Source organism: Carcharodon carcharias, chromosome 8 (genome assembly GCF_017639515.1).
Source record: "Carcharodon carcharias isolate sCarCar2 chromosome 8, sCarCar2.pri, whole genome shotgun sequence".
In the NCBI taxonomy this organism is placed as follows: domain Eukaryota; kingdom Metazoa; phylum Chordata; class Chondrichthyes; order Lamniformes; family Lamnidae; genus Carcharodon; species Carcharodon carcharias.
Window position 1 is genome coordinate 102,099,489 of NC_054474.1, and position 22,726 is coordinate 102,122,214.

At 41.9% G+C, this 22,726-nt stretch overlaps 1 protein-coding gene across 1 annotated transcript in view; it reads right to left on the reverse strand.

Annotated features, from left to right (window-relative positions):
• The window catches only part of LOC121281476 (ran-binding protein 17-like), a gene marked incomplete at its 5' end in the record, with an annotated part of 1,080,904 nt that overhangs the window by 266,009 nt on the left and 792,169 nt on the right, over window positions 1–22,726 (reverse strand). The window contains one exon of the mRNA XM_041194421.1: window positions 12,488–12,626. Within this exon, the coding sequence (XP_041050355.1) occupies window positions 12,488–12,626 (139 nt within the window). The remainder of the gene's footprint in view (window positions 1–12,487; window positions 12,627–22,726) is intronic.

The following is a 22,726-nucleotide window of genomic DNA, read 5'->3' on the forward strand; positions in this document are numbered from 1 at the left end:
CAATTATAGCACTCCAAACAAGATCAGCCCAGGAGCTGAAGCTAACATCTTGAAGTTTGTAGTGCTATCCACCCTGTTTGGTGCCTTTGCCCATTGGGCAATCATAGCAACTCTGCCAATTTAATTTTTAAGCATTGTTCAAATGTTGGCCATCTATTACTCAGAACTAAATTGGCACAAGATTCAGGTGAGATGAGTTGATAAGGTGTCAAGCAGGCTCTTGTTCATGGGCTAGCTGCAATAAGTGGAGTAAACACATTGGAAGGGAATACTCCATTGCATAGTGGTATAAGAATGTCTGTATGAGGGTTTCCATTAAGGCTGATTCATTCCTTGGTGACAGTTTGCTATCTGCCAATCTCATACCTTCGATATATTCAGATACAAAGAAATCTTCCAACATAAACAATCGAGACTAAGTCTATAGTTATAATGGTAACTAAGCTGGTTACACAGAACAACATGCAGGTCAAACCTTTTTGAAAGATGTAAGACTATCTCAAAACATTTGAAATGGTTGTTTACTCCTAAGGTGTTATAGGAAAGATGGGGGCTGGTGGGGAATCAGGTATACAGCTTCAAGTTTTATATGATTTTTCAGCGCTGGGCCAATAAAAACAACTTATATTTATATAGCACCTTCAAGGTAAACATCCCAAAGTGCTGAACAGCAATCCTCTGCTTTGATTTCTCTGCAGGTGGTGTTACAACTGCGCAGCTGCTCTGTGAGCAGATTTTAAAAACAGCTTCTGCACATCACTGATGGACAGCTTTTCTTTCCTCCTCCTCACCCACTCTACTGAAGGTCTTGTTGTGTATGGGTGCTCTTCTACTTCACCCATGACCATTCTTCATATTAGTGAGTGTTGGGAGAATATCTGACCATGAATGGCATTAGAGGAGCCTGACCTTACTCCCACTCAACATACACAATTTCCAGCTGGGGTCAACGAATGGTACAATGGAATGGGATCAGCATGTTGTATTGTACAATTCTACGATGCAGGACTGCAATCCCATTTCCATAGACAGTGAATTTACAATCTCATTAGTGTACCTTGGAAGAAGGGGAAGGGCAATGGTGGCAAATGAGTGAAAGAGAGTGTGGGAAGATGAACATTGTGAAGTTGACCCCTCAGGGAATGAATTTGCCAGGATGGTAATAGAGGGTAAGTTACTGAATACTGTAATATAGTGGTTATGTAACTGGACTGATAAACTGGAAAACATATTTTCAAACCCCACCATGGTAGTCTGAGAATGCAAATGCAATTCAAAAGCTAAATCTGGAAATAAATAGAATAAGTAAAACTGACCATGAAGCTATTGTTTTGTTCTGAAAACCCAACCTGTTCATGACTCTCCTTTAGAGAAGGTAACCTGTTGTTTTTACCTGGTCTAGCCTATATGTCATTTCAGCTTCTACAACAACAGAGCAATTTCAACGGCCCTCTGAAGTGTCCAGCCTGATGCGCAGTTGTAACACCACCTTCTCAGGACGAGGAATGTGCAATAACTGCTGGCATTGCAAACAATGCCCACATCTCAAGGTTGAATTAAAAAAGGTAGGCCATGTCCTTGTGGAAAGAGTTAATAGAGAAGTGGGGAAAGATTTAAGCTAGTTCAGCGGGTGTGTGAAAGGGGGCAATTCACACACCAAGTCAGAAATTGTGAGAAAGAGACTATCAGCACATATGGGTAATGGTGGGGATAGTCACCGAAATAAAAATGAAGTACATGAACACACATAGGACAGGAAATAGAACAAGCAAGTTAGAAGAACAAATTCAGCTGAATGGGTTTGATGTAGTTAAAAAGACTTGCATTTATATAGACCCTTTCGTGACTTCAGTACATCTCAAACCACTTTATTTTTGAAGCACGGTCACTGTTGTAAGAAATGTCATAGCCAATTTGGGAACAGCAAATTCTAACAACCAGCAATAAGATAACAAACAGATAATCTGTTTTCAGTCATGTAGGTTGAGGGATAAATATTGGTCAGGGTACGGGGTACTGCTCTTCGTCCAAATAGTGCCACGGGATCTTTGATGTCCCTTTGAGAGGGCAGGTGGGGCCTCAGTTTACATCTCATCCAAAAGGTTGCACCTCTGACAGCACAAAACTCCCTCAGTGACCTGGCTACAAGCTGGAAATGATAGGGGGCTAAACAGTCCAGGTGGTAGGATCATTATTAAGGATAGAGAAATTAGGGAAGGAGGAGTGGCAAAATTGACTAAAAAACATATAGCTGGAAAAAGAAGAGATTTCTGTTGGGGTGAACAGGCATTGAAAACACTGGGTAGAGCTAAGAAATAACCAAGGATGAAAGACTATGGAAGGAGTTTCCCACAGCCTACCTGAAAGATCTGCCCTCTCAGGTGGACATCAAAGATCCCATGGCACTATTTGGAAAAAGAGCAGCCAATATTATCCCTCAACCAACATCACTGTTAACAGATTATCTGGTCGTTATCTTATTGCTACCGCAGACGACCGATAGTACTGATGTAGAGGGAGTGATTTCTAAATACGGAGGCCAGGGACCAATATGGTTATAATGAAAGAATTTAATTTTCACTTGACTGGGAAAAGCAAGTCAGTTCAGGTAGGAAAGGCAATGAATTTCATGGCAGTTTTCTAGAACAATATATTTCAAATCCGACAAGGGAACAGACCATACTGGGTTCAGTAATGAGCAATACTCAAAATTAGTTAACAATCTGATAGTGAGTCAACATCTTGCAAGTAATGACAATAAGGTGAATGAATTTCACATTACATTTTAAGAGGGAAAAAGGAGAGTCACAAACTACAGTTTTAAATTTAAGGTAAACTTTGAAGGGATGAGAAATGAATTCAAATGGACTGGACTATTGATGGATAAACCTACAAATGACAACAAGAACAAGCATTTATATAGCACCTCAAATATAGTAAAACAGGTCATAGTGCTTCACAGGAGCATTATCAAACAAAACTTGTCACCAAGCCACACCAGGTCAAAGGTCACCAGGACCCGGTCAAAGTAGTATGTTTTAAAAACTGTCTTAAAGGAGCAGAGGGAGGGTTAGGAAGGGAATCTCAGAGCTTAGGGTCTAGGTGGCTTTGTATCATCTGCAAATTTGGAGATATTTCATTTAGTTCCCTCATCTAAATCATTAACATATATTGTGAATAACTGGGATCCCAGCACCGATCCCTGTGGTACCCCACTAGTCACTGCCTGCCATTCGGAAAAAGACCCATTTATTCCTACTCTTTGTTTTCCGTCTGCCAACCAGTTTTCTATCCATCTCAATACATCAATACCCCAATCCCATGTGCTTTAATTTTACATGCCAATCTCTTATGTGGGACTTTATTGAAAGCCTTCTGAAAGTCCAAATAAACCACATCCACTGGCTCAACCCTTATCAAGTCTATTAATTACATCCTCAAAAAATTCCAGTAGATTTGTCAAGCATAAGTTCCCTTTCATAAATCCATGCTGACTCTGTCCGATTCTGCCACTGTTTTCCAAGTGCTCAGCTATTAAATCTTTTATAATGAACTCTAGAATTTTCCCCACTACCGACGTCAGGCTGACTGGTCTATAATTCCTTGTTTTCTCTCTACCTCCCTTTTTAAATAGTGGGGTTACATTAGCTACCCTCCAATCTGCAGGGATTGTTCCAGAGTCTATAGAATCTCGGAAAATGACCACCAATACATCCACTATTTCTAGGGCCACTTCCTTAAGTACACTGGGATGTAGATTATCAGGCCCTGGGGATTTAAGGGCTTTCAATACCGTCAATTTCCCCAACACCATTTCCCTACTAATATTGATTTCTTTCAGTTCCTCCCTCTCACTAAACCCTGTGTTCTCCAACATTTCTGGTATGTTATTAGTGTCCTCCTTTGTGAAGACAGAACCAAAGTATGTATTTAGTTGGTCTGCCATTTCTTTGTTCCCCATTATAAATTCCCCTGTTTCTGACTGTAAGGGACCTACATTTGTCTTCACCAATCTTTTTCTCTTCACATACCTATAGAAACTTTTACAGTCAGTTTTTATGTTCCCTGCAAGCTCACTCTCATACTCTATTTTCCCCTTCTTAATCAATCCCTTGGTCCTCCTTTGCTAAATTCTAAACGGCTCCCAGTCCTCAGGTCTGTTGTTTTTTCTGGCTAATTTGTGTGCCTCTTCCTTGCATCTAATACTATCTCTAATTTCTCTTGTAAGCCATGGTTTGGCCACCTTTCCAGTTTTACTTTTGTGCCAGACAGGAATAAACAATTGTTGCAGTTCACCCATGTACTCTTTGAATGTTTGCCATTGCCTATCCACCATCATCCCTTTAAGTCACGTTTCCCAATCCAACATAGCCAACTCACGCCTCATACCATCGTAGTTTCCTTTATTAAGATTCAAGACCCTAGTCTCAGAATCAACTACATCACTCTCCATCTTGATGAAAATTCTATCATATTATGGTCCCTCATCCCCAAGGGGCCTCGCACAACTAGATTGCCAATTATTCCTTTCTCATTACACAATACCCAGTCTAGGATGGCCTGTTCTCTAGTTGGTTCCTCAACGTATTGGTCCAGAAGAACATCCCGTATACAGTCCAGAAATTCCTCCTCTACGGTATTGTTACTAATTTGATTTGCCCAATCTATATGCATATTAAAGTCACCCAGTCATTACAGATGGTCCTTTGTTGCATGCGTCTCTAATTTCTCGTTTAATTCCCATCCCAACATCACCACTACAGTTTGGGGGTCTAGATACAACCCTCACTAACATTTTTTGCCCCTTGGTGTTTCTCAGCTCTACCATTACAGATTCCACATCGTCGGAGCTAACATCTTTCCTCACTATTGCATTAGTTTCCTCTTTAACTAGCAATGCAACTCCACTACCTTTTCCTTTTTGTCTATCCTGACGTTAAGTCGTGTAATTTAATTTAGCTGTCATAAATCAAGATACATGAGAGTAAACTATAATGTGTGCTACAGATAAGGAGCCATGGCCTGCCAGCCAGCACAGGATTGAAAATGAAATAGTTAAGGGTGAGTATCAGCAGCTTGCTCTGCCTGGAATCTGTTACCTATTAGATTGTCACGGGTCTGTCTTCTGCATCGTTCCCTTGCAATGGCCTCTGCATGTGCCTCCACGACATCCTGGCCCTTGTCATCACCATCCCCTTCCCCATTCTCATCATCGGAGGAGGCTTCTCGGTCCTCCATGTCTCCTTCTGCCAAGACATCCTCCATTTGTTGTCCGAAGTTGTGCAGGGCGCAGCAGACAATGATGAACAGAACAGCTCTTTGGAGAGTACTCGAGAGCCTTATCTTTAGGAGGCCTATTGTCTGTTCTTGTGGTTGTGGTTCTTATGGAGGCAAGTGTGGCACTGTATCTCTCCTCGGCAGAAATTTGCTGATGGCAAACTGGTGTCATCAGCCACATCTTCTGGGGGTATCTCTTGTACCCAAGGAGCTAGCCCTTCAATCACCAAGGCCCTTCAAAAACTTGTGTCACCTAGGAGTGGTTCAGAATGTAGGGATCGTGCGAGCTGCCTGGGAACCGAGGACAAACATGCAGGATTTGTCTGATGTGATCCCATATCAGCTGCATGTTCAAAGGGTGGAAACCTTTCCCGTTGATGAATGTGACTGGCTGGCACCAGGGAACTCTCAATGCCACATGTGAGCAGTCAAAGACCCTTGTACTTGTGATTGCTGCAAAAACCCAATGGTCTGGCTGCCTGACTCTCGGGATCCAAGTGGAATTTGACAAATTGGTGCACTCTCCTGAACAGAGCATCTGTTATCTCCCGGATGCACTTGCATGTCACTGACTGGGAAATGCCATACAGGTCCCCATGGAGCCCTGGAAGGAGTCACGGGCAAATAAAAGTTTAAGGCCGTGGTGACCTTTAATGTCAGTGGAATAGAATTGCCTCCAAGTCCTTGTCGATGCAGATCTTCATGGAGAAACCGGTATATGTGAGTAACCACATTCTGGGACATCCTAAGGCATTGCCTTTCATTCATCTGCATTTAGTTGCACCTCCTGCAATATACCCGAATTTGAGCCAATGCTCGCTGTTGCACTGGTCCCTGGTTGCCCACATCCTGTGCTTCTTGAGGAACTGCCGTGTCTGCCTCTTGCTGCTCTGGCTATTGCTGCTCCTGGCCCTGAGCCACCCTGGGACGGTTCCTCCTCTTCTGGACCAGAGCCAATAGAAAAGCAGGGTTGCCTGGAACCAGCATTATCTATGCCTGAGTGGATGTGAACAAATTGCAGTGATCCATTGAGTCAGCATATTCCTCGTAGAAGCCTCCATCTCTGAGGTTTTAAGCCAATGCTAAGCTCTGTGCCTGGCATCAATCTAAACATGGCCTCCCCACCCCAACCCTTCATGATGAAGGACATGCTGGAGGACCAAAGATGAGTCTTCCTCTTGCTCATATATGACTGCGAATGGGGATATTGTGCAATTACTGAGATAATGATAGCCATGTGCGAGGACCCTCCCTCAGACACTATTCAGCTTGCCTATATTACCCTTGAGATTCTATAGAGAGACCATTAACTTGGCATCACAGAAAGATTTACCACATAAACCCTCATCAACTATGATCACTTACCTAGGAGGATGGAGGATTGACATCAGGACTTTGCTGCCATCCACCAAGGGTGCCCCTTGGAGGCATCCACCTCTTTCCCTTTATCCCTGCCTCTGACAGCAGCAGATGCCAATCAGCACACAATGTATGGCAGCTCCAGACCTTGATGGGTTCTTGCTGAAATGTGATCCATTAGTCATGGAGCAATGCTGGTTTATTGGGTGTTGGAACATTCGAGAGGATAACTCAGCTGATCCTCGTTTTCCATAGAGTGGACTAGTAATTAATAGAGTGCCCCTTCACTCAGCCGAAAAAAATGAGGCATTAACTTCTCCCACTAGGAAAGAGACCCCTCCCATGTCGAATGCTTGAGAGGTTTTACGAACTGCGCAACAACCTTGACAGCTTCAGCATGGTGTGTATGAGGTTTGCCAGTGTGTCAAGCACCTTATACACTCCCCCTGTTACCCACCAAGTTCCCCCATCGTCCTACACAATTACCGCCTTGTCATTCCTCTCATACCTATAACCCTTCAACCTCTCCCTGTTACCCTGGCTCCTATTGTCATCTATGTGGACATTCCTGCTCTTACCCCTGTTCTCATAACTTTCGATGTGCCCACGCCCTCCTGATCTTGCCTTCTCCCATTCTTGAGGCCAGCTTTACCCTGACTTTCTGAAATCGCCCCACCCCAATGAGACCATTCACTATCCATCTATGAGCCTTGCACTTCCATCCTACTTGATCCAACCGTGCACTTCCCCACCCTGCCTCCCAGTACCCTCATTCAAATCCTTAGGAACAGACTCTTGAGCTCACCTCTCATGCCCTTTAACCCATCTCTTTACAACGCTCAATGCCCAGAGAACCCATTCACTGTCCTACAACAGGACCATGCATGACATGTTTACCCTCCTAAACAGCCATGGGCAGTTTCACTTCTTTCTCCAGACACCTTCCTAAATAACCCTGGGTAGTCCAGCTTCTTTCCCCAGACACTCTCCTAAACAAGCTCTGGACAGTCTGGCTTCCTCCCGTTCACCCTCCCACTGATCCTGCCTTCCTTGACAAGTCTTTGCTCCACCCTTCCTCACTGACCCTGCCTCCCTTGCCCAGCCTTCATTCAACCCTTCCCCGCTGACCCTGCCTCTCGTCCAGCCTTCGCTCCACCCTTACTGCTAACTTTGCCTCCATTGTCCAGCCTCTGCTCCAACCTTCCCCTCTGACTGTACCTCTTTTGCCCAGGCTTCACTCCACCCTTCTCTACCTACCCTCCTCCCTTGTCCGGCCTTCACTCCTCCCTTTCCTCCTGACCCTGCCCCCCTTGCCCAGCCTTCGCTCCACTTTTCCCCCTGAATCTGCCTCCACTACCTGGCCTCCGCACAGCTTGGTCTACCAGTAGTCATTCTCAATCAGGAGGCTGACAGTTCTGAGCAATTCCCAAGAAGGCCAAAGTAGCAATTACTCATTCCAAAGTCCAGGAAGAAGTCTACCTCACCAGATGCAAGCCACTTATATGCAATCATAAATGTGAACGTTCTAATTTCTCACTGACAGAGAAATTAATTTGGAGGGGCCACATGATTCTGGTGAGTTGCTCTTTTAATGAGCATGCACAACATGCAAATACATGCAAAAGGACTTCCTGACATTGTTAGTCAGGAAGCTTGACCCGCCTTTAAAATTCCAAGGACTTAATTTCAAAAGTTCATTTAGCCGTCAGGGAGCTGCTTTTTGGCCTCATGCTAAATTAAGCTCCTCCGCCCACCATGCTTCTTGCTCGAGGTGGGCCTGAAAGATTCCGCTTTTGGTGTGGGCAGCAGAATTTTGGATGGAGGGTGGAAGATGGGAGGTTGGGAAGAGGTTTGTTGGATTAGTCAAGTCTAAAGGTCACAAAGGCATGGATGAAGATTTCAGCAACAGATGAGCTGAGGCAGACGCGCAGTTGGTTGGTATTAAGGTGTTGGAAGTAGGCGATCTTAGAGATCGTGCAACTGGAAGTTCATATCAGGGTTATATACTACACCAAGGTTTGTGAACAGTGATTCAACTGTTGGCAGGGAGGGGGATGGCATTGATGATGAAGGAAGGAGTTTATAAGAAAATGAAAAATAGGAATTGAAGTAGGACATTCAACTCTTCGAGCCTGTTCCGCCATTCAAAGTGACCACAACTGATCTTCAAACTCAACTCCATATTCCTAAACTATCCTCAAATCTCTTAATACTCTTGTGTCCAAAAATCTATCGATCTCTGTCTTGAATATACTCATCCACAGTAGAGAATTCCAAATATCTACAACCCTTTCGGTGAAGAAATCTCTCCTCATTTCAGTTGTAAATGGCCAATTCCTTATTCTGGGACTTTGACCCCTAGTGCTAGACTCCCAAGCCAGGAAAACATCCTGTCAGCACACACCCTATTAAACCCCTTAAGGACTTTTTATGTTTTTAAGAGATCACCTCTCATTCTTCTAAATTTTATGGAATAAAGGCCTAGTCTACTCAATCTTTCCTCCTTGACCAATCCCTCATCCAAGAAATCAGTCCAATGGACCTTTGTTCCATTGCCTCCAAGGCAAAGATATGCTTCCTTAGGTGAAGTGTTCAGATTGTACAGAGTATTCCAGATGTGATCTCACCAAGGTCCTATATAATTGTATTTAGATGGCTCTACTCTAAAACCGCAGTCCCCTTTTAATAAAGGCTATCATATAATTTGGTTTTCTAATTGCTTGCTGTACCTGCACGTTAACTGACTGTGATTCACATATAAGCCCCGCCACACCACCCCCCCACCCCCTCTCCCAGTCCTTCTGAAATACAATATTTCCTAGTATTTTGTTTTTCAATTTTTCCTTGATAACTTTGTTGCAGGGACTGAAGAAAATAGCTTCAGTCGCCCCAACATTTAGTTGGATTAAATTTCTGTACACCTAGTACTGGATGTCAGAAAAGCAGTATGACAAATCAGTTTCAGAGGCATGGGTCAAGTGAGCTAGTGGTGATATAAAGTTGGGTGTTGTCAGCACACAGGCGGAACCTGATGTGTTTTTCAAGTCGCCAAGGGGTAGCATGTAGTTGAGGCACAGGAGGACTCAAAGTTTATTCTTGGGGACCTCAGAGGTACTAGTATGGAAGGGGCTGTGGGAAGAGAAGCCATTGCAGGTGATTCTCTGGCTACAGTTAGATAAATAAGAATGAAACCAGGCCAGGGTTGTCTCACCCAGATGGACGACGGAGAAGAGGTGCTGAAAGCGATTGATATAGTCAATCATGTCCAACAATATTTGGAACATGTGAAATGTACCTGTAAAAGGCAAAAACATAACTTGTATAGTTAAACAACCATGATAACTAAATGAAGTAAAAGACAGTATCAAGCTAAAAGAAAATGCTTGTCAAATACAAGGAAAAATAGAGGACTGAGAGCTATAAAAAAGGCATTGAAAAAAGTAATAAGATGCAAAAATGGAATATGAATAAAAAATCTTTCAATGGATATGAAAGCTAGAGCAACAGTTTTTTTCTTAAAAATATTAGGAGAAAGGGTGGGGTAAAGGGAAAGATAAACACTTTAAAGATAGAAGCAGATGAGACGACAATGGATAGAAAGAAATGGCATACTTGTTATATGAGTGCTTTTTAACAGTGGAGGAAGAGGGCAAAATACCAGTGGTACAGAAGAACTTAGAAGTAAGTTTGCAGAGGGGGGAGTAGGCGGTGGTGGTGGAGCGTGGGTGGAGGGAGGAAATTCTCTAACTAAAATTCAATTTGGAGTTTATTGCAACCTTTCATTGAGTCTCTTAATTCTTTTGAAATTCAACTCATTAACGGAGCTGAATAAGTATTTGCCAGCTTGTGTTAGCTTGTCAAATCTGTAGAAATGTCATTGAGGTAGAGCTTCCCAAAAACTCTTTCTATGATGATAACTTGGAAGTTTTAGGTTAATTGTATGCATTTTGACTAATGTAAAGACTATGATGAACCATTTCTGCCATCCTCCTGCCGCCTATTGCTGGAGCAATTTGTCACAATCTGTGACAGCCCCTTAAGTCTTAACTAAACCAGGAGACAAGAGATACAATTAAATGTTTCTGGTGTGTACACAAGCCTGTATGTCCTGTATGATTACCCATTAAATAGTCTTGGTCATTTTTCTTTTTGAGTCTGGCTGGTTGCAACAAATGACCACCAGGGGAAAAATCATTGTCACATCACTGATTGTAGAATTTTGGCACGGTGAAGTGGTAACCAGGAATGACATTTACAGTTCTGCATAAATCATTCTGGTGAAGAGACAAGACTTATTTTATGTTGTAACTAAGTGAGATTCTAAATTTGAAATGTATGGGGGTGTAGAAAAGGATGGGTTAGTGGGGGTTGGTTGCAGATAGGATACAGGAAGCAGAGTGCTGAATGAATTAATGTTGCTTTTATAATTTATACTCAGGTGAGGGAGAAAATCACTGGAAAATATTTATTTTTAGGAGGGGGTCAGCGAGATTTGACATTTGCATGAAAGGGCTTCGCGGGATGTTAAAAGTTTGGGAACAACTGATCGAGTTGAATTTTCTGAGGAGGTGCTCAACATGATGGATAGTGGAGTATCTATGGATGTTGTCTATGTCAACTTTCAGAAAATATTTGATAAGGCTCCAGATAATAAACTATTAGCAATAATAAAAACAGACAGAATTGGAGTTAACTTTGTGACATGGTTTGGTCATTGGTTGGGAGGCTGCAGAAAGACAGTAGAGATAAAGGGAACATTCTCAGATTGGCAGAATGTGAAAAGCAGAGATCACCAGTGATCTGTATTAAGGTCTCAGCTTTTCACCATATATTAATGACTTGGCTGAAGGAATAGATAGTTTTATATCTAAAGTTTTCAGATGACACCAAGTTAGAGGTCACAGTAAGTTGTGCAGATGGGAGCAGGAAATTACAAAGGAGCATAGACAGGCTGAATGAGTGGGAAAAACAATGGCAAATGGAGTTTTATGTGGAAAACTGTGAGCTCATCCACTTTTTAATCAAAGAAAGATTGGAAGAGTTTCTTAAAGGTTCTTAAAGTCTAGGAGCTTTGGAGGAACAAAGGATTTAGGTATTCATGTAAATAAATCATTAAAATTGAGTGCACAGGCACAAGAAAAATAATCAAAAAGGCTAACGGAATGTTGGCTTTTACTTCAAGGGGTTGATAAACAAAAGTGATGCATCAGTTGTACAAATTCTCAGTCAGAGGCTAGTTAGAGCACTGCATTCAGTTTTAGAAACTGAAACTCAGGGAAGATTGATGGGATTTGAATGAGTGCAACACACATTCACATGATTAAAGATCTAACTTATAAGACCAAGTTGTTTAAACATCGCCTGTATTCCCTTGAGTTTATACGGTTCAGGGATGATTCGAGTGCGGTTCCAGTGATGGCTCTTCACTAATTGTCATAATTCAATGCTTGCCAGCACCAAAACTCGGGGAATAAAAGCAAAACAAATCAGCATCAATTGGGTGGTGGTGAACAGACCAAGAACTCTCAAATTTCTAGGCTCTATCATGTGAAAACTCCAGCGATGATGACTATATTTCAGAATTATTAAGCTTTCCTTAAAGCATTCCTTGAAAACTATTGTGCATTGGTACCCATGCATGGTGATCTTATATATCAACTTGAAATCTGTGTTAAATACAAATGAGGGTTTCAGCACCTCCAACAATGTTTTTCTTGATTGGCTTTCAATTTAAAAAATTACTGAACAGCCACTATACACACCCTAGCTTCCTGACCAGGTTAGTTTGTGCAGGTGATTTGGTACCAACAGTTCCAATATTCAGGAAAAAACATTTTCTAGTGTAACTCACCCAAGGCATTGAGTCCTTCTGATAAAGAGGTCAGGATGTAAATGACCACGTGTGGCTCTAAGCTGGCAACGAAGTTCATGTGGTCCTGGGTCAGGCACTCCAACAATGAATAGTATGATAAGCTCAACTTCCGATATGACTAAACAAAATAAAAAACATAAATGTGTTTTAAGAATGGTGAAAAACAAGGAAGAGACACTTTACTAAGTAGCTTGAACATGTCACTGTAAATAATGAATTTGAGTTCATAATTTATGTGCTATTTTGAGGATGCTGAAGGATCCATTTCTTAGTTGAGATGCTCAATCAAGGCCCAGTACCAATCTTTTCCAGTGATTCAGGTGGATGTTAAAGGTACCATCATAATATTCAGAGAGGAGAAGGGAATTCTCCTGGTATCTTTACAAAAAACCCTCCTTCATCCAACACCACCAAAAAAGACATCATTCATCACATGATGGTTTGTGAAATTGGGTTTGCATACATAATAGTCGCTGCATTTCAATGCAATTCATTTTATGTACAATGCTACATTTCTGAATATGGTATTGATGAAATTCTTTATCATAGCAAAGCAAAAGTGGATGACTAGATGTTATACATTCCTGCACGATAACTGTCAATTCAAGAGTGGCTTTCAAAATGCTTAGACATGAATGGGAAATAACACTGGCCTTTATTGCCAGTGAGTCCTGAATTCTTGGACCAGTGTGGTAATGTTACAGGATTATCGATTGTGGTATCACCAATACAAAATTATTGGAGGTATAATCTGTGATTGGTTACAGCAGGACTTGCATACGGTGAACAATATAGAGAAAGTAATAGAGGGCAAACGGGACCCAGGAGTTTAAATGACAATGAACTTTTGATTGACATAACAAATCCTCTGTCCTTGCAAATTGTGGCTCCATCTCTAAACTCCTTTTCCTCCTCAAAGTGAACTTGGTGCTCTCTCCAAAATCTGCAGCTATCTTTCCAGCAACTCCATGTTTGAACCTCTTCACCGTATACAAGCCCTATCCAAAGTCACATATAACATCCTCTGTGATTGTGACATTGGTACACTGACTCCTCGTCCTTTCAACATCTCTGTTGTCTCTAAGTGGCTGACCATACCAACATCCTTTCCAATGTCTAACTTTCATTGCCAAGCTCACCGGGGTTGTTCCCTCTTGGTTCCTTTCTTACCTAACCAATTGTAGCCACAGCATCTCCAACAATGGTTTCTGTTCCCACCCCTGCACCATTTCTGGATTTATCCTTGGCCTCCTCCTCTCTATCATCTACATTGCAGCTTTTTGGCAACAGTATTAAAAGACATTAGATCAGTTTCCCAATTTACATGATGACACCGGGCTCAGCTTCTCAATTACTTCCACATGGTCAAATCACTTGCCTGACATCCAGTTTTGGCCGAGCCACAACTTCCTCCAGTGAAGTATCAGGAAGACAGCAGACATCAGCTTCTGTCTCTGCCACAAAGTATGTACCCTGCCACTGATTCCATCTCTCTTACTAGCTACTGACTCAGACTGAACCAGATTGTTAACAGCCTTGAGTTCCACTTAGTCCTGGGATAATGTTCCAATCCCGTATCTTCTTTACCTGATGACTTCCACCTCCATACCATCATTCATCTCCATTTCTGCTTCAGTTCATTTGCCACTGAAATCCTCATCCACGCTTTTGCCACTTCTAGACTTACCTATTAAAAGTCTCTTGGCTAGTCTCTTGTCCACCATAAACTACAGCTCATTCAAAACTCAGTTATCAGCCATCACTCCCGTCCTTGCTGATATACATTGGCTCCCCATACCTCAATGCCTCCAAATTAAAATTCTCACATTTATATTTAAATTATTACAATTGTGAGGTTAATAAGATGATTGTATTTTAGGGCTGCATCTTTAAATTTAGGGTAAATGAAGGGGGCCATGTGACTGTTCTGCAGGCCACCTGATAGTAAGCCTGAATGGTCTGATTGTTAGAGCTCAAAAGAAGACTCAGATTGTTTCATTGGGGCAAATGTGCAAGGTATTTATGGTTAGAGACAATGACAGCAGTTTCTGAGTTTACAATGACAAGACTCTTGAGTCTCCCAAAGTCCCAGAAAGGTTTTGTTGGTATCGGATCAAAAGTAGTTGTGCTGCAACTGTTCATTTACTTCTAAGATGAAAGGGAATTAAGATCAAGGATAACTAATTAGCATTTCTACCTGGATGCAAGGTTAATGTGTTTAACATTGCCATGGAGAAGAGGGTGGAGTAAGCCATTTTAGAGATAAGGTTACAGGCTTCCCCGCAAATCAGCGTATATCACAGACACAGTAGAGGTCCTGTGTGGTCAGCAGAGAGAAAAGCTTCTTGGCTTTGTGGGTCACCATAGTCAGATACAGGAGGGAGATGGCTCAAGTTGAGTAGATGTATCCAGCAGCCTTCTATGGATTCCGGGAGATTTGTTCTGGCATGGCCGGAGGAAGAAGAATCATCAGTACAGGCTTTACTACTGGTGATAAATTTAAGGAACTTCCTGAAAACTGAACGAAGTGCCCGGAGATGGTCACTTGAAGTTACTCTTTGGTGGAACGGGGATGTGGAAACCTGTTGGAAGCTGGGAGCAGCTGTGGATTGTTTACTATAAGGATTATAATTACTTAGAGAGTCCGATGTGTGCTATGTATAAAATTTGAACATTGCTCTCTGTAATTTAAAGTATAAGCTGCCTACAAAAAGAAAATAGTGTTTAGTTAAGAGTGCTTTTAAACATTTGCTACAGTAAAAGTTTTATAACGTGAAATCTTGCCGTGCTATTCTTTCAGATAGTAACTGGAAATACAAATAAGTTATCAGTCTCTATGGAGATTGCAACAAACTCCCTTCATGTCCCTGGAACCTTTCCCAACCTTACAACCTTCCCAGAACTATCCATTTCCTTAATCTGGCCTCCTGTGCATACCTCTTTCCCATTACCTCACAACTGGCAGCTGTGTCTTCAGCTACCTAGGTTCTACATTGAAATTCCTTCCCTAAACCCCTTCATATCTCTCTCCATCTTTAAGACTCTGCTTAAAACCCAGCTCTTTGGCTCAGCAACCATTTTTGTCTGATTATGCTTTTGTGAAGATGCGAGGGGCATTTCTTTGTTAAATGTGCTATATAAATGCTGAAAACTCTTGTCTCTTTCAAATTTACATTACAAACATGGCAGACATTGACTCTTGCTCCTTTACATCATTAAGGTCAGGGAACATTCACGTTGAGGCTAACAATTGCACTCTCATGGTCTTCTGAGACAAGCTGTAGGACAGTGAGAGGTGACTCTAACAAACACATTCACCTTTTCAACTCTCCATAAATCTACATCTACCTCCACAACGTTGTCCACTACGATCCTAGTCCCAGCCCACCTGATGCTGAAGCTCTCATCTACAGGAAACACTAAGGGCTGTTGCCAGTAGGGTTCCGCAGGGCTCAGTACTCGTTTCCCTGCTTTTTGTTGTATATATTAATGATTTGGAATTAAATGTAGGGGGCATGATGTAACAATTTTGAAGACGATACAAAAATTATCCATGTGGTAGATAGTGAGGAGGATAGCTGTAGGCTGCAGGTACATATCACTGGACTGGTCAGGTGGGCAGAAAAGTGGCAAATGGAATTCAACCCAGAGATGTGAGGTAACGTGCTTGGAGAAGTCAAACAAGGTAAAGAAATACACAATAAATAAGAGGATACTGAGAGGTGTAGAGGGAGTGAGGGACCTTGGTGTGCATGTCCACAGATCCCGAAAGGTAGCAGTGCACAGGTGGTTAAGAGGGCTCATGGAATCTTTTCATTTATTAGCTGAGGCATAGAATATAAGAACAGAGAGGTTATGCTGGAACAATATAAAACACTAGTTTCAAAATAAGGGATCTCCCATTTAGACATAAATATGGAGGAATTTCTTCTCTCAAAGGGATGTTAGAATTCTGTTCCATAGAGAGCAGCGGCAGCTGGGTCAATGAATATATTCAAGGCTGATTTAGACAGATTTTTAACGTACAAAGGAGACAAAGATAATGGGGGGTGGGTGGGTTGCAGCCAGGAGAGTGGGGTTAAGGACACAATCAGATAAGCCATGATCCTATTGCAGGGTGGAGCAGACTCGAGGGGCCAAATGGCATATTCCTGCTCATACTTCTTATGTTCTTAGTGTGAGGAAGTAGTTCCAACCATCACCTGCTTTGTCAACTTGTTCTATTGTCATTTCTTTTATTCTTTCAAGGGACATGGGCATTGCTAGCTAGGCCAGCATTTTTATTGCTCATCCCTAATTGCTCTTGAGAAGGTGGTGGGGGTCCACCTTCTTGAACTGCTGGAGTCCATGTGGTGTAGGTACACCCACAGTGCTGATCAGGAGGGAGTTCCAGGATTTTGACCCAGCAATAGTGAAGGAATAGCGATTTAGTTCCAAGTCAGAATGTTGTGTGGCTTGAAGGGTAACTTGGAGGTGGTGGTGTTGTCATACATCTGCTGCCCTTGTCCTTCTAGATGGTAGAGGTCATGGGTTTGGAAGGTGCTGTCAAGAGTCTTGGTGAGTTGCTGCAGTACATCTTGCAGATGGTACACTGTTGCCACTATGTATCAGTGGTGGAGGGAATGGATGCTGGAGGTGGTAGGTGGGGTGCCAATCAAGCTGGCTGCTTTGTCCTGGATGGTGTCAAGTTTTTTGATTGTTGTTGGAGCTGCACTCATTCAGGCAAGTGGAGAGCACTCCATCACATTTATAGACGGTGGACAGGATTTGGGGAGTCAGGTGGTGAGTTACTTTCTCCAAAATTCCCAGCCTCTAACCTGCTCTTGTAGCCACAGTATTTATATGGCTAGTCTAGTTAAGTTTTTGGTCAATGGTAACCCCCAGGGGGTTGACAGTAGGGGATTCAGCGATGGTAATGCCAATGGATGTCAAAGGGAGACGATTGGATTCTCTCTTGTTGGAGATGGTCATTGCCTGGCCCTTGTGTGGCGCAAACGTTACTGCCACTTGTCAGCTCAAGCCTGAATATTGTCCAGGTTTTGCTCCATATGGACATGGACAGCTTCAGACCTCTTCTAGGTCTTGGCTTACTTAAGAGAGTACTCTTACATTCCTATTCTCTATCATTTACAATCTTGAACAATCCCTTTTAACTCTTCCCCTTGGTTTCATTCATCCAACATTTCCCTCCTATATATTGCTCTTCCTCCTTCCTATATCCTCACTGTGCTAGAATATATTGTGCTTCTGCTGTAACTAATATTTCAAGACATTAAAACTGTAGCCTTTACTTTCTTCAGTGTTGCCTTCCTATTACATACTACAGGGTTTAGAAACCCATTCATGCATTTGAGGAGGGCAAACAAAACAAGGGAATACGCAATAAACGGGAAGTTGTTGAGAGGGATTGAGGAAGTGAGAGACATTGGAGTTCACGTCCACAGGTCCTTGAAAGTGGCAGGATAGGTGGACAAGGTGATCAGAAGGCATATGGAATGCTTTTCTTTATTGGGCGAGAAATTGAATACAAAAGCAGGAAGTAATGATGGACCTGTATAAAACGTTGGTTAGGCCACAGCTGGAGTTTTGTTCTGGTCGCCACATGACAGGAAGGACATAATTGCTCTGGAAAGAATGCCAAGGAGATTTGCAAGAATGTTGCCAGGGCTTGAAAATTGCAGCTATGAGGGAAGATTAGCTAGGCTTGTGTTGTTCTCCTTAGACCAGAGAAGGCTAAGGGATGACCTAATTGAGATGTACAAAATTATGAGAGGCCTAGATGGGGTAGACAGGAAAGACTTGTTTTCCCTATTTGAGGGATCAATTACCGGGGGTATAGATTTAAGGTGATTGGTGGAAGGTTTAGAGGGGACATGAAGAACAAATCTTTCACCCAGAGGGTGGTGGGCTTCTAGAATTCACTGCCTAAGTTGGTGGTTGAGTCTGAAACCCTTAACTCATTTAAAAGGTACCTGGATCTGCATCTAAAATGCTGTAACCTGCAAGGCTACGGATCAGATGCTGGAAAGTGGGATTAAAATGAGCGGCTAGTTTCTTTTATCTCTTTTTTGGCTGGCGCAGACATAATGGGCTGAATGACCTCTTTCTGCACTGTAACTTCTCTGTGGTTCCATGGACTCATTTCATCTAACCTCCCGACTGACCTCATTTTCTCTCCAGCTCTTTCATGTAGACTTTTCTGGTGTCCTGCTATGGGCCTTGATCGTTCACAAACATTACACAATTTAAAATTGGTTTGATGCTGGGATATTCAAATTAGAAGGCACTACGTTCAATTCCTGATTTGTGCTGAGTTATCTGATCTCAGCAGGGACATTAACTGGGGTGATATAATTGACTTTAACACCCTTGGAACAGTGAGGGAAAAGTCAGCCACATTTCCTGCTCTTGAAACTTATTGAATAACTTCTGCTGAAAAGTGTGGGTGTGTGGGGTGGGAACATGGGCTTACTTTACTCATGTATCTCAATGTCTGTTTGGCTGTTTGTGGGATCAGCATACAAGAATTAACATAGCTTTCTGTCCTGCTGAACAGGGATGCTTTGTAAAAGGATGAGAAACTGAAGGAATGGGAAAGTCATTCATTCAGGTCTTGATGGTCTGGGACATGCAGTTGGGTCACTGTTTATAGTAATAACGTAACAAAGCTTGGGTGGACCAAATAATCATGATAACAGAGTCATTGGATGGGATTGATGAAAGGATTGATTGAGTCTTGGCTCTTTGTTATCGGAATTCTACATTTGGTGTTTTTTAATGTATTGTAATTTAGTGTTAGTTTGGATGGGATATGGGAATCAAAGGCAGAATTGGTTTAAGTGTTTAGAGCAAACCACAGCTTGCTGTAGTCAGGCTGGAACTGTAAAGCTTGGTGCCTGAGTTCTTGTAGTGAATTGTGAACTTAATAATAGAATCATATGAATGGAACTGTGTTGTATGATTAGACTGAATACTCATGTTAGATTGTGTAACATGAGCTCATTAAAGACAAGGATCTGATTCTGCATTTGTTATAACTGATGTCTATGTTTTTAAAAAAAGGGCCAGAAATCAGTCCAATATGGCTACGAAATATGAAGGAATCAGGGTCAGATTGCAATTTCTCAGGGAGTTGAGTAGCCTGCTAAAACACAAAGACTGGCCAACTGATGACATACTGGAAGGAACCTGCTGTTGGTGAAACCATATGGTGTCAAGAGATAACTGATTCATGAGTGGGAGGTGGGGAAGAAGAGAATTTGTCAATTATAATTTTTAAAAAGTACTATTTGCATATTTATTTAGTGCAAATGTGATGAAACATCATATGGAATGTGTAGACAGGCTCTTAATTCACTGTATGTAACACAATTGTTCAACAGTTGGTTGGTACCAGAGAAGACAGAATGGTAAGGCTGTATTAGCTACAGAGTTGAACTGTTTTGCAAATTTAGCGATTTCTTTGTAGCCGCTTTCCTGGCATCAATTGATTGCTCTTGTAAAGAACATATCTTTTTATTTCTGTTGGACAGTGAATTAAAATTACAATGGCTGCAGTTTGAAAGACATGTCTACTGGAACAGTGTGAGGGATATATACAATGTTGTTGCCTTGGGACAGAGTGTGTCATGAAAGACAGGATAGTGCCAAGGAGGAGTCCGTCTAAAGGGGAACTGTCTGGCAACATTTTAATTGGATCCTGACCAGGCGATCAGGTTTGTGTGAGAACAGTGCAGCAGAAAAGCTCCTAGCCTAAAAAGAGAATACCTAAAACGCCTTTTTCCTGTGTGTAAGATTCCAGTAATTCTACAATAATAACTAGCTGTTTTTCTTTCCCTCATATCTCTATAACCTGATCACTCTCTGAAAAATCCCTGTCAAGAGGAAAACCACCATTAGAGACATTAAAAAGCAAGTGTTCAACCAGTGAACTAAAGACTGAAAGTGCTGGGAAGGCCACCTTGTGTCATCAACAAAGAACTGAAAGGAATTTGGGAGACAGTGATCAAAATCAACCCATTGAATCCTGTACTCCGGAATTGGTGCTACTGAACTGTTTTATCCCATCCTTAAAATCCATGTTTTTGTGTGTCTTGTGTGTCTTGTATGTGTATGTATTGGGATTTAAGTAAGGGTAGAGTTTGGGTTGTGGAGTTAGAACTTAGCAGTTCATATTTCTTTCTCTTGCCACTGGTTAAACGCAATTTGTTCAATAAACAGTTATTTACTTATTAAACTTGCTGTTGACCTAAATTAAACAATTAGGTGGTTTGATCAAACATTTCACATTTGTCGTGGTTTGGGGAGCAGTGGGACTAGGTATCATAGTGTACTATCCCCAGTGAGTCGTGACAAAGACTGGGGCCCATCCCGGGATGTTTTGGAACAAAAGACAACGACGATTTGGGTGTAGATTTAGTAATAAAAGCTAAAATGAAACCCCAGGTTTGTACTATCAAAAATAAGATGGCACTGGAAACTGCTGAGGTTTTTCTGCAAGTGGAAGATGTCCCTGATGATTTTACAAGGGATCCCAAAAGCCAGGTTAATCGAATTGGCAAGTAAATTAAGAGTAGGATTGCCTGCCAAAGCTAGGAAAGCAGAGATAATCGAAGAGATATCACAGCATTTAAAACTGGAACGAATACCTGAAGGATTGAGTTCTCCTAGGGGTGATTCATTGGAATGGGCTCAAATTCAGTTGCAAATAAAAAAATTGGAACTAGAGGCAGCAAAGAAGGAAAGAGAAAGGGCATTCCAAAGGGAACAGGCAGAAAGGCAGGAGAGAGAAAGAAAATAGGAACGGGAATTAGAAATGGCAAGGTTAGAAAAGGAGGAAAGAGAAAAGGAGACAGAGAATTCCAGCTTAGAATGCTGGCAGTTAAAAAAGAGATACCAGGAGGTGAGGCAGGACTTACTTCAAGATCAGAACTCAGTAGGGAGATGTTTAAATTTGTACAAGCTCTTCCAAAGTTTGAGGAAAGGGATGTTGAAGCATTCTTTATTTCATTTGAGAAGATAGCTAAACAGATGAACTTGCCAAAGGAAAACTGGACATTGCCCATGCAGAGCAAGCTGACAAGTAGAGCACAGGAAATTTATGCTTCACTGTCAGAGGAGGTTTCTAGGGATTATGATGTGGTGAAAAAGGACATTTTGCATGCATATGAGTTAGTCCCTGAAGCGTACAGACAAACGTTTTGAAATTTAAATAAAATAGCCTAGGTAAACTTACATTGAATCTGAAAGGGTTAAGCAAAGTAGTTTTGACAGGTGGATACCAGCATTGGGAGTTGAAACTACCTATGAAGTTCTCAGAGAGACCATTCTCTTGGAAGAATTGTAAAACTCCCTTTCTGTAATAAGAACCCATGTTGAAGACAAAAGGGTTGCAGATGCTTGACAGGTAGCAGTAATGACTGACGATTATGAGCTAATCCGTAAAACTAAAGCTTTCTTCCTTCAACCCCATAAATTTGAAAAGGATAGCAAGTGGGACAGTGAAAGGAAGGCAAGTAGCCAGGGTAAAAAATGGATATCTGGGAATACCTTGAGATCTCCTCCCCAGCTCTGGAAGGGGGGTACTGAGGCTGGAGGTGAAACTTGAAGGCCGAAATGTTTCCATTGTAATAAAGTGGGACATGTTCATTCAGAATGCTGGGAGTTGCGAGGGAAGCCAATGGGGCTTATTGGAGTTTGTAACAGTGAGTCTGAAAAGGGAACCCAAAAAGAAAATGCCATGGATCAAGTTATAGTTTTAACTACAAATAAAGGACTGGAGGTAACCACTGCGATGAATGCAGGCAAAGTAAATCAGGTAGATGAGAGATATAAAGGGTTTTTGTCCAAAGGAAAGATAGCCCCATTTTCATTAAATGATGTAGCTAAACCCTTAACTATATTAAGGGACACAGGAGCTACTCAAACTCTTTTGCTGGGGAAGGACCTAGTTTTCCCTCCAGAGAGTTCAATGAAAGCTAAAGTATTCATAAATGGGATAAGTAGAATGTATATCCCGGGTCCATTGTACAAAGTGCAATTGGAGTGTGATTTATTGTCTGGATCAGTGGTTGTAGGATTGGTTAAGAAATTACCCATGGATTTACTCCTGGGGAACGATTTGACAGGAGTGAAGGTTATAGCTTCGCCCATTATTACGGAAAGTCCGAAAGAGGCTAAATAGAAGGAGCAGTTACAAGAACAAATACCTGGTATTTT